Source organism: Diadema antillarum, unplaced genomic scaffold, assembly GCF_040938485.1.
Source record: "Diadema antillarum isolate AM-2024a unplaced genomic scaffold, OU_Dant_1.0 scf00000113, whole genome shotgun sequence".
In the NCBI taxonomy this organism is placed as follows: Eukaryota; Metazoa; Echinodermata; class Echinoidea; order Diadematoida; family Diadematidae; genus Diadema; species Diadema antillarum.
In genome coordinates, this window is record NW_027271002.1 from 1001449 (window position 1) to 1014498 (window position 13050).

At 39.3% G+C, this 13050-nt stretch overlaps 1 protein-coding gene across 1 annotated transcript in view; it reads right to left on the reverse strand.

Moving 5' to 3' along the window:
• The window catches only part of LOC139719675 (uncharacterized), a 72804-nt gene that overhangs the window by 29233 nt on the left and 30521 nt on the right, over nt 1-13050 (reverse strand). Inside the window, exons 8-20 of the mRNA XM_071631073.1 lie at nt 11909-11991; nt 10997-11091; nt 10288-10405; nt 9057-9290; nt 8202-8714; nt 7017-7160; nt 6048-6128; nt 4744-4853; nt 4196-4319; nt 3185-3400; nt 2291-2383; nt 1149-1213; nt 208-260 (exon numbers count right to left, since the gene is read on the reverse strand). Coding sequence (XP_071487174.1) covers nt 208-260; nt 1149-1213; nt 2291-2383; nt 3185-3400; nt 4196-4319; nt 4744-4853; nt 6048-6128; nt 7017-7160; nt 8202-8714; nt 9057-9290; nt 10288-10405; nt 10997-11091; nt 11909-11991 — 1929 coding nt within the window. The remainder of the gene's footprint in view (nt 1-207; nt 261-1148; nt 1214-2290; nt 2384-3184; nt 3401-4195; nt 4320-4743; nt 4854-6047; nt 6129-7016; nt 7161-8201; nt 8715-9056; nt 9291-10287; nt 10406-10996; nt 11092-11908; nt 11992-13050) is intronic.

A 13050-nucleotide genomic window follows, 5' to 3' on the forward strand; every position in this document is an offset into this window, starting at 1 on the left:
AACTTGTTAGTATCTTATCAATTATTAACCCGTTGAGGATGAGTCCCGAGTGTACTCGGGCAGGTGTCCATAGGAAATGTGTGTTGTAGTAAATTCAGCCTGTCCTCAACGGGTTAATCTCTTTCTAATCACCTTGCTTGGTTGCAGCTTTCCCTTCTGGCACCAGACTTCCTGCATCTCCTTGACCTTTCTCTGACCTCTGCTCACCCTGATTCGGCTTCTTGAACTTCTTGTCTTTTCGCTGATCCTTGCGGGATTTCCTGTTGTTAGAAGTGAAACAGAGACAAAGCTGATTGACCTATGACCTCTTACAGTGATTTCTGTTACTACCATAGCTTCTGACTTTCCTTTTTGAACCAATCAGGTAGTTCTAGACACTCATTTTCATGAAGAGGAAAAATGAATCCTATAATCCTTATTAAATCAGGTTCTTTTTCAGTGGCGGATCGAGAGGGGGGCGCTACAGGCGCGCTCCTCCCCCTTTATTTACGTTGTTAAAACAAAGACATAAAAAGAAAAAAAGAAAATGAAATGAAACCCGCAAGTAGCATCAAAAATATTTTTTATGCCCCCCCCCCCCCCTTTACGCAATTCCTGGATCCGTTCATTTTTGTGTATTGTTCTACAGATGTCAAAGGTCAAGTTTTGTTTGGAAGGATCAACTGAATGGTACTGAGACAGCTCAGCAAGAATTAGATTGGTTTGGGCACAAACAGGTTCACATGTCACAGGTGAAGGTCATCCTGGATATTACCTTGCTTCTTAGAAATGTCAAGTAGAAAGTGAAGAAAGAATGTAAGGATACAAAGGCAAAGAAGGAAAGAAAAATGAAATCAAGACATAATTTGTAACAAGACCAACACCTTCATAAACTGCATAAAAGTCAAGACTACAACATCATACACAACTTGTCTCACACTGCAAGTCACACTTCTCATATTAAACAAAAATATCTGAACCAATCAATACTCAGAATTCACAGTCAGTATAACTGTGTAAATTATAGTATTTTGGATTATGCAGGAGTTTATGTTTAGGTATATATTATGTAAAGCGCTTAGAGAATTTCATTGATAAGCGCTATATAATACTGAGTTATCATTATTATTATTATTATAATATAAAAACCATTTCTCCATATTCCTCACCCAGGAGGCTGCTGCTGCTTGGGTTTGATGTCTTCTTTCTGCTTTACTGGCTTCTCAACTTTTGTCTACAAACAAAAAGGAACAGAGAAAATTCAATACTGGGCTGATGACAGAAAAGGTGAATCATTTGAAACAAAAATATTCTACCCTGAGCATTGTCATCTGGAGAAAGTGTTTTTAAAAGTTATTTTCTAACAAAAATGGACTTTAAAAATTCAATCCTCTCTCAGAGCCTGGCTACATACTGGGGGGGGGGGGGGGGGGGGGGAGGGGGAATCAAATCAAGTTATGAATCTGTCTGGAAGAATAACTTGACACTAATAACTTTACATTAAAAATGGAATACTTAAAATGCACTGAACAAACGTCTCATGCTGCTCAATATCATTAAAATCATAAAAATTCATGGAGTGGTTGTAAAATCATCAACATCTTTTCATCATAACCTGGTCTTACTGTTTTACTTATTTTAAGACTCAATCGTCTTCAGTTAGTTTTTATGTGTTTGTCAAATGTCTCAATATTCCTTGTTCAGTCTTTTCTTTTGATTTAGGGATGATAAATTCTGAATGTACATGTATATATGAATTCTGGATGAAATCTGCTTTATAACAAGACTCCCAGGAAAGTATTGTGACTGGCATCTACTGCAACAACTGCACACCAAAGCTGCATCAAATCACTGCCTTCCTCTTCCTTTACCTTTCAGGCTAGTACAGGGAATACTGTTATAAACCTGTCAGGAATATACAATGTACTTCAAAACTACTGTTTGTCTTTGCAAGTAATACCTCAGCAGATAAAAGCCAAAGTGCTTTAATGACCTAAATAATCTTATCCAAGGCTGCCAATACCCATATCAAAATTAGTAAGATTCCAAAGAGCAATCAGGGAGGAACTTGTGAGTAACATGTACATACATCTCAATATAGGCCAAATGGTATACAAAATCAGGGAGACTTTTGTATCTTATTGTCATAACAAGAAAAAAAAAGTCAAATTTTCAGGAAGCATCCTGCAGAATCAGGGTGACACGGCAGCACATATCTGCATATTCCAAACAACAATAACGAGGTACAAAAATGAAATGAAAGTCATCAGAGCTAAAGTGAAGGAAAACTTTGTTCAGGATTGCATCCTACCTCAGTCTTCTGTAGTCCATTGGCTCCATACACCTTGATGCTGTCCAGAGTTCCAATGCAGTCTGGTGTTGGGCATGGTGTGTTGAGAGCATCCTAGAGTATGAAGGAAGACATGGTAACATCAATTAATGTATACAATGCCTTTAGACATTATGACCTTAGAAAGTATATTAATTTAATCAATAAACTAGAAAAGTACTCTGAGAGTGCAAGAGTGCAGCTTATTTCCACTACTGACCTTGTTCTTCCATAGAGATCAGTGATTTCCACCCATACGTACGCGTGCTGAAAATCGTCCTACCAGTATTTCCCAATATAGAAATCTTCTGTTTCGTCATCAATGCCAGCTGCGCAGCATGCCTCGCTCTGGCCCGGAAATTAGAGCATGCACTCTAATGTGCGTATGAAAGCCTAAAAAATATGCAGCTTGAACTCCGAAGTTCATTAACCCTACCTGTCAAAATATCGAAAATCCTTCTTAAAATCTATACAAATTCCTGGATCTCTTCCAAGCTTTAATCATCTGTTACTTGTGTCATTCTCAACCTTTCCTGCAAGTTTCATCTAAATCCGTTAACAACTTTTTTTGAGTTATTTGTACATGCACAAACAAACCAACGTAGATGAAACTATAACCTCCTCCCTTGGCGGAGGTAATAATGCACATACATGTACCAGTGGTAGTGAAAAACCTCTAGAAATAGAGAACACCTACACGACTAACTATAGCTAGTATGGCTCCAGGCCTTACTTTAAACTGCACAAATGTCATGAGAGAAAGAAAAAAAAAATCATCATTGCAATCTTTTTGATACTCATTTAACACATTAAAGCTAACTTCAGAAGCACTATATGACTGGTTATAATTTCAGATATGATTGATGACAGACAGACCTTTTCAATGCTGATGTTCATGTTAGCTTTGATCGTCTTCCAGCATGCTGTGTGGTATTCCAGCTGACAACGCTCACTACACCGCACCTTGATGTATCCCTTAAAGTCCAGGTCTGAGAGGTAGATCTCTCGTTTGGTGGTGCATTCTGGGTAACGACAGTGGGCGTCGGGGCGTGGCGGGTACTTGCAGCTGTTGCGGAGCTCGGCGAGGGCAGCCTGGTGGGAAATATCAGCCATGGATGTCACATTCACATTTCACTTGGTCATAATCACAGGTTTCATTTAATCAAGAGCACACACAAACTGAGCTCAACCCAGTGAAGACTAGTTCTGAGCATACTTCGGCAGGTGTCTATGAGAAATATGTGTTACATCAAAATCAGCTTGTCCTCGACAGGTTAGAAGCAAGCAATGACCTACAGCTTTGTCTCAATTTAACAAGCACTGATAACAATACACTCCACTGGTGTCACTAGTCTCCTCGGTTCAGACTCTTTACCCTGATGCAAGGGTCACAGGCTGACACAAACTACCAGTAGTTTCATGTTTCAAGTCTTATTAACCCCTTAGCCCCCAGACCAACAGGGCTAGCATCATGATGACTATCAAGCAACAATCTTCGGCGACAGTACAACAGACTCTGGCCTACAGAACAGAAAAGCATCACCAAACTATATTCTTAAGGATTTCTATATGTAATGTAAAACCAGGAATTTCCATGTGCATCTTAATTTTTCAAGAGCCAAGTTTTGCAAAATTCAAATGCATGCAAAAATTGTCTATATGAATTGAATGCCAGTATTCACTAAAATTTCATGCTGCAGAAATTTCTGGTTTTACACTATATTCAAGTGCACACACATAGTACTGCCCCACTTCACACCGATTTGTTTCATAGAAAATCCTTCTTAAGAAAAGTTCAAGCACCTGTCAGCTCTTCAGTGTGAGTGTGTATTCGTGTGTATAGCATTTTTCATTACACCTGCTTCCTGTCCCACACAGAGTACTCACGTTAAGTCTCCCCTTCTCAGTTTCTTTGATGTTAGTGTTAGTCCCTGGCCACGTCTGGATACTCTGGTTAAAGTGGTCTATGATGAAAGTCCCTTTCTCCACTGCGTCTAAAGCCTCAGAAAATCTGGTCAGAACAAACGCAAAGAGAATATAAAGTAAAAAGTGCAGCAACTTCATGCAGTGAAATATCACACCATACAATACTTTGAAATTAATGAATACATCAAATGGTATGCATGTGACTAGTTTCTACTTGGTTTCTCATTGTTCATGTATTGGGCTAGCATGGTGAAATAAACTCCTTTAAGATGCTTGTACAAAGCATATGAAATGAAGGATAACCTGTGTGGTAATGGTCTACAACTTACTCTACAACTAGGTGGTGATGGTCTACAAAGCTTCTACAATGGCTTTTGCCACAAATTGCTACTCTAGCAAGAGTTGCTATCAAAATGTACCTCATGAAATGAGACCTAGAACTATGATGAATGGGTCTCTTGACACCACTTCAACACTGTCCACTGCAACGGTCAGCAATGTCCACTTACCTGTTCAGTTTGTAGTTGGCTTCAGCGAGGCCGTAGAAGACGAGACCGATCCGCACGGCTGGAAAATCTGCGACAATTTTCTCCAGCTTCTCCAAGCCTTCAAGGACTTCCTGATATCAAAACAAACAGTAAAATCATGAATTTTGTGATGTCCCGTCCTTAGTACAAAAAGAATGCACCCTGATCACTGACTAAAACTACAAAGCGTAACTCACATTGATATTCAATCTCTATATACTTAACAGGTAACATGATGAGGACGTACGTCCACACATTGGTTTCAGTTCAGAAAAGATAAAAAGAAGTGACATAAGTCTGTCCGAAACCCTGCAAAATTTGGTACAATCATTATAAGTTGTGGACACAAATAACGTTTAAAATCTCTTCTTTTCATCTGTAATTACAAGGTAGGTATTTATTCTGCCTATGATATCACAGAAGGTATTCAGAGCATCAATACAGGCTTATGGGAATGTACTGTGGAGGCACCATGTGATGGGGAGGTTGTGGGGAGATTGGCTCGATTGAAGTAATATTCATTTACTACCCCATCAAGGTACAATGAACATTCAAAACGATGTCTAGCGCAGGCCTGCTGAAATAGAGTTGCACATCAGAGAATAGGAGCACCGAAGCATTCCCTCATCAGTTACACTCAACTCCAAGAGAATCTTCATTTGTGTGTGTGCTACGTACAAATCTGTACACAATCTGTTACAAGGCCAACCTTCGCGGCACTTAAAAGTTAATTTGCAGAATAGCACATCGACCTTCAACAGGTATTGGGGGGGGCATGGAGTAACTCTAAGGTGCATAGTTTTGCCCTGTGTGCAGTGATGAACCACATTTGATACCATTTAGGGCCTACATCTATGCTTCAAAAACATTACAACTGAGACACTCTGCTCTCTAACCTTTAATCTGGTCTCTTTCATATGAGTACAATTTGAATCAGTCAAATATTCAGATGTTAGACTGACAATCTTATACATAAAATGTCTTGCAAGCCTGGTATGGAAAAAAAAACAACAACAGAAGTTGACGTCACTGACCTACGAGACAACATGAAATGAAACTTAATAACCCTCTGTAGGCCACATTTATTACCTGTCCATAGGTTTGTGTGTGAAATTTGTGCACATTGGACTCATTGACAAAGAAAAGGCTAATCAACTTTTCGGTCGTGAAGTCAAATTCTGTGACACACCTAACCAGGGAGTACCAGTAATGCTATCCAGGCAGAGTCTGTCTTGGTGTTCTACATATGAATTTTTCTACTCATGCATAAAGAGGGAAAACTTTACCGATGGTATGTTGGATCCGAGGAGCACCTGGGCGTGAGCATACAGGAACAGTATGTAGTCTGGTTCATGCATCCCTCCATACTATGGATGAGAGATAGAAAAATGATCTATGGATTGTAACTGAAGGACATTACAAATTCTTGTCACGTGAAGATGAAGACAGAAATAAGAACAGACCCCCTGGGTCCCTTTCCATTAAACTTGTTATCAGTGACAACTGCCACATTTCTGTGACAAATTAGCTCTTAGCCAATCAGATTCAAGGATTTCAGTAGCTTATAACAACTATGACAACTTGTCACTGATGACAAGTTTTATGAAATGGGGCCTAGATAAACATATTGCTACAGAGATAGACGGTACAACAAAGGTTTACTGAGAAGGAGAGAAGAAAAAATGAAACAATACAAGAAAATATTGAATAAAACAGAGTGAAGCTACACTGACAGATTTTGAAACAAACAACAGCAATTCATCCAATTGTCACAGTAAATTGGGGTACCCCCACTTCTAACACAATCACTTTAGAATCTGTTTCTATGGGTCATCATATGAATCTGGGGGTAACTCCACAATTTCTATCCCACAAGACCACTCGTGTCAAGTCCGTGATTGCATTTTGAAGACAATGATATAACGGTTAATCTTTCCAGGCATTATCTGCCAAGAGCAGCTTGACTAGTGAATAATTATGTATCTTCATAATCTTTCTCTACAAAAATTATGACATTTCTCTAGTCAGCACCATGCCTACTCACACGTTTAGGTGTCATAATGGCTAATATGATGATGTATATAAAGGTCATAAAAAAAAGAAAAGAAAAGAGTCTGCTGAAATGAGAAAGAATAATCATGCAGAGACAAAATTTTCTTCTTTTTAGTGACACCAGCCAAGAGGTATAAGACATATGACACCCATCAGAGCAAAGCGCCCACATTATCTGACTGCATCAGTCACCATTGCATTACCTTTTTTTCTGAGGCAGTCAGGAGGTTCATGGCCTTCTCATACAGTGATATCGCCTGGCGGTTCTTTCCACTCAAGAGGGCAGCAGACCCTTCCTTTAAGTTTGTCTGCAATTCCCTTTGCTCCATGTCTCTCTGTAGCTTATCCTTCAAGTGTCAGAGAGAAAGACAGCACGATATGCAGTAAAATCACATCAAATGCAATTTAGATAGATAAATAGATAGATAGAAAGACAGATAAATAGATAAACATATAGATGAATAGATCATTTAATCAATCAATCAATCATTTTTAAGTGCTCTTTGCTGGTGATGTACAATTTATTGAAAAATAAAAAAGTAAACGCGTCATCACGTTAACTCCACCCATTTAAAAAAAAAATGCCAACTCTAGAATTCACTGCAGAATTACATCAATCTGACTTAACACATGTAGTCACTCATCGAACTATTTTCATTCGTCTCGTTTTCAGAACCTTTCCTCCACCTATTCATAAACATGACTTGATTATTACATTAATTCACGACCAACCCTCCCCCATGCTATCATCGAACAAGCCAACTCTACCTGTTTCAATAATCACTCATCAATGTGCATTCATACAATTGATCGTCCACCATCATATGAAGTTCTGACGATCTCTTTCAGACGTTACATACAAAAAAAATATTGCAGTCTTTTAATCATGTTTGAAATTCCTGATTCTAATCCTGATGTGAGTTTTAGAGGAACAAACTTTCTGACCTGTCATTCAAACTCGCAAAGCATGCACTAGCTCATGCAGAGCGGCTAGATTGTAGTACATTTCACAGAGTCACTGAGAGGAACCAAGTATACAATCCAGCGAAGCTCTGCCTCAAATCATGTTTTGGAAACCAAAAATTGAGCAAATCAAGAAATGAAATCACCTCCAAACCTCACTTTGGTAAAGGTGATTCAAGAATTGAGATTACAATAATTTGCTTACAGACATACAAAACATGTCATTTTCAAAATTCCTTTCATAGCGATTATGATCATAATGATGAGACAAGATTTTTCTACCATCTGCAAGGCGGGGTTGGAGACGTTTCTGCTCTTCTATCCCTTAGGACTTTCGCAATCAAACCTCAGCTATCCATTACCCAGACCCCACCTTTTTCACTCATTATTTCAGAAGTTCAATATCGGTTTTATATCACACTCACCAGCTCTAGCTTCCTCCTAGCCTCTTCCTCCAGTTTTTTTCTCTCTGCTTCCTCTTGAAGTCTGGCATGTAGGTTGTCATCCCTTCTTACTGACGATGCCTCTTGCTGCTTTCTAGCTGCTGCCTGTTCTTTCTTTCTTTTCTTCTTTTCCTTTTTCTTCCCCTCTTTTCCCTCCTTCTGCTTTTCAAGCTTTCGACGCTGCTCCTCCAGACGTTGCTTTTCTATCGCAAGTCGACGCTTTTCCTCCTCCATCTCCCTAGCCTCCCGCTCCATGGTCATTCGTTGAAAGAATTCAATCTGTCGTCTCTCAATTTCTTCCTGCTCCATCGCTCTCTCTTCCTCTCGTTTCCATCTTTCTTCCATCTCTCTTTCCTTCCTCATCTTCTCTTCAAATTGCTTCCTCATTTTGTCGTCATGTTTCTTCCTTATCTTTTTCTCCCACTCTCTCTTTTCCTTCTCCAGATCCCGGTTAAGGTCTCCAGGTCTCTGGGAAGTCTTTTTGGATCTGTGAGCCTGGTGGAAAAGAACAACAATCCCACAGTCTTAGCGATCATTACAATAACAATCACGTGAATAAATACAGTGGTTACATAACATCATGATACTATCTTAACTATGCCATAGACTGAACTGTATGATGAAGATTTGACTTAGTTTTCAACAACAGTGGAAATGACATAAAATATAGTCAATGTAGTAAACTGTCAAAAACTTCTTCTTGATTTGTGGGGAGGGAGGGATAAGTCATCCCTTTGTACGACCCCTTGTACCTATACAACTTTATTGGTCAATAATAATACAAAATGTCAGTTTCCAGTTTTTGAGTAGCAATTCTCACTAATAAACTCTACTCACCCTATCTCCATCACTGTCAGACTCGGAATCGTCGCTGACGAGGTCCGGCACTCCCTCGGTCTCCTTTTCCTCAATCAGTCTGTGTCTCTCCATGTCAAAGTCCATTGCCTGACGTTTGAGGTCGACTGTCGACGTCTTGGCTGCTGCACATAAAGTCTGCCCTCGCTTGTTCTCTCTGAGGGCACGGTCTAGTTCTCCGAGCTCGAAGAAGGCCTGGGCGTAGCGGTAATGACCCTAGTGAGAAAACCAAAAAATTGAGGGAGACTTATAAACTGCAAGAGACTATCAACCCATTGAGGACGAGATATTTTGCTATGAAATGCATTTCCCTTGGACACCGGCCTGAGTACACTTGGGACAACTCATCAATATCTTACTTGTTGGGCGGATTGCTTGTTGTATGAAATTGGTCTTTAAGGAGTCTGTATTCCGTCAATACAATGATATCTTGTGTAGATTCATATTACAGTACAACACCCACTGCCGTTCATCAAATGCCTTCTATTGTAATGATTACTGTAAAACGAAGAATGGTCACAAAATAAAATTGCACATGAAAGTTCTTGTCTACACTAAACGCACTGAATGTTAGAGGCAACTTGCGAAAATTTCATGCCCTGAAAAAGGCCATTGGCTCCAATTCACAAAAATTTCACGTCGCGAAAATATTGTGTTACGGTAATCATGAAATTAAGTTTATTCTTTCTGTGCTACTTGCGGAGCCCCAGCCCTTTACCAAGCTACAGCCACATTATGTTCAGACACTTTGGGCATAAGAGTATAAGGGCAGCCGTTTATGAGTTTCTAGCCACTGTTCAGATATATCTTCTGTTTGTTACATAACATAATCTTCATCTTTTTCAGCAGCTTTGAGAATGATGTGTAACACCTTGTGAGAGCTGGGGGCCTCTGAAATGTTTGTACAGATAAATGGGGCTATATAAATGCTGTTTTATCCAATAATACCCTTGACACACAACTGTCAAACACATGACTCTCTGTCAGTTACATGACTATCTGCCAGTCACATGACTCTCTGCCAGTCACATGACTTTCTGTCAATCACATGACTCTGCCAGTCACATGACTCTCTGTCAATCACATGACTCTTTGTCAATGACCCTTGATTAAGTCTCAATTTGTGCTAGCATACACAGTAGAAAAGTCCTTGCAGTGAGTTTTCAGCTTTGGGAAAGAAGCACCCCCCTGAGCAGACAGAGCCGAGGATTACCTTGGGCCAGTCAGGTTTGAGGATGACTGCTCTACGGGCGTCCCACATGGCATCTACAAAGTTCTCCATCTGGAGGGAGGTGTGACAGCGATTGCTGTACAGGATGTGGTTGAAAACACTGCAGCAAAGTAGAAAGAAAAGACCAGTGGGAGTTACAAACTAGTAGAAGATGGCTGTTTGATTGATGGTTACTGGCACAAGGACAGGGACAGAGACAGACAGACAGACACAAACAGACAGACAGACAAACAGACAAACAGACACAGAGAAAGAAGAAAGGAGGACAGCTAGACAAAAGTACAAGCTGGACAATGAGTAATCATTATGAGACTACACATGCTCATCATGACAGAAAACTAGACAAGAAAGGAGACAATATAAAAATGAAACAGACAAGACAACAACAGAATGAAATAGATAAAACAACATCAAAGAAAGATGCATGGCTTAAATGTTCTTTTCCACCGACTGTCAAAATATGAAACAAAATACCGAGAAATAGTTCTCTTTACGTATAATTCCTTCCTTTAATTTGATTCAAGGGTCAAAAAGACTAGTGAAACATAACACAGATGACAAGCTTTCACTTGTCTTTCGGAAATTCCAACGACATCCACCTCAAAATGCTATGTTATCTGCATATACCACTACATTTAGGATGCTGATGCTGACAAAAATAAGGGAAAAAGTCTTATTCTTTAGTTCTTACCCTATTTTCAGTGCTTGGGTGTACATGCCGAACGCATCGCGGAACTTCCGATTATGGACTAAGTTGTTGCCTTTGTCTTTTAAAGTGTTCATTTCCTGAGGAACAAGCGAAAGATATCAACAAGAAACAATTACGGGCATTCAATAAAGACAGACAATGCAGAAAAAAAGACACAGGAAACTAACGATGACAGCATCATGACCTACAACAGTTTTCTTTGTATGGAAAAATTAAAGCAAATTAAAGGAGATACAGATCTGAGGCAGATCAATGGACGGATGGACAAAAAAACAAAAAACAAACAAACATGATTTTGTGCATGACTGTGCCATAGTGCAGTAAAGAACCAGTCGCTTTTCACATGAAGAGAAACGGTTGCCATTTCTGTGCTGTATTCAAGCATCGGTGTGTACCACTATCATGGACGTCGGAGCTGTTGTATAAAACAAGCGTAGTATATTATGGTCTTCACTATTACAATAGAACAAGACTTTGGACTTAAAAGATGAGGCATACTTTTAGTCTCCGCTTCGCTTCATTGAATAGAGCATCTCTGACATTCACCTCACTAAATCTTTTATCATCAAACTTGTGTGAACATTTACTATTTGTATATTGCATAAGCTGTTATTTCCGCAAATTTCGTGAATTTAACAACAAATGAAAATGTGTCCATGCGCTAGGATAATAGCATGTTTATGTTTGTATCTGTATCCATATGCGAAAACCGTATCTCGAAAATGCTTACGACCTCCTCATTCACAAAAAAAACATCTGCATGCAAAAATAACAGCGTATACAGTATAAGGGGCATACTCTTATCACAGGTTTTGCACGAATTTAATGACCAGACAGGTGGGTAATCACTGATTAATTCTGCTTGATGAAAATAAACAAAAAGAACCTCTTTACCTTCTCATCCGCCTCGCTTAGTTTCATGAGCGAAGACAAAATATCTTTTCTGTGGACCACTGTGTGATGGACATACTGCCAGTCTGAAACAAAAAATGGACAACAAAGGAATGTTACCATCAAGATACAGCTGTAGGTGCATAGACTGACACACTCAGAATGAAAGGTAACTAGCAAATTCCGTCAAATTCAAACAAACCAGGCGATGAAGTGTGAATTTTCTTCAATTTGTCTCCCTCTAGAAATGAAATTTGTCAGATCGCAACTGCTGATCTATAATTTTACAGACATATCGGAAAAAAAGGAACCACAGGACTCCAACCTGTCATCTACCGCTTTCAGCACCTCGACACTTTACCACCAGGCTCTATCCCTGGTTGGTGGCAGGGACATAATGAACATGAAACAAATACCAAAGCTCTGAAATTCGGACATTGTTATATTAAATGGTCCAAGCGTACAAGGCATTTATGAAAGCAAGAGAATAGTAAGCACGGGATGAAGGTTGAGGTGTAAATTTTCTTCAATTTGTCTCCCTCTACAAAATTGCAACTTCTGCTCTGTAGATCAGCACTTGCAATCTTACACCTCCACCTTCACCCCACTGCCTAATATCATCATGATACCAGGCAATGTCTTTATACAGGATAAAAACTATAATCAAATAGTTTTGTTGGAGGCATGAAAGTGATAAACTCCATACCAGATGTCCCAATCTTACTGACTAAAAGATAGGCAAGACTTGCTCCAAAGTAAAAGAGAAAGAGCAAACTCCCATTGGAGTGTGGGGCAATATCATCAAGAAAAATAAAAAACAACAGCTAGGAATGGTCAAAATTCAAATTTTCCCTCCAAATTCAGAATGGTTGGGAGGTCTGCCATGCTGATGCATGCTTTAACTGTACTACACACAAAGAGTAAAACAAGTAACACAGCTAAAAAAGAGGATAGAAAGAAAGAAAGAAAGGAAGAAAGATAGAAATATATTTCAGTTTAGACAATCCAACGCAGAAAATTTTAAGCAGTCCTCACTTGGAACAGCGAGCTTTCACCCTTTTTTTCTTTAATCTTGAGAACTGATCCTTGATTTCCCTTTGTGTTATCGAAGTTTGACCCAGACTTAGTTATCTCACAAGATCTTG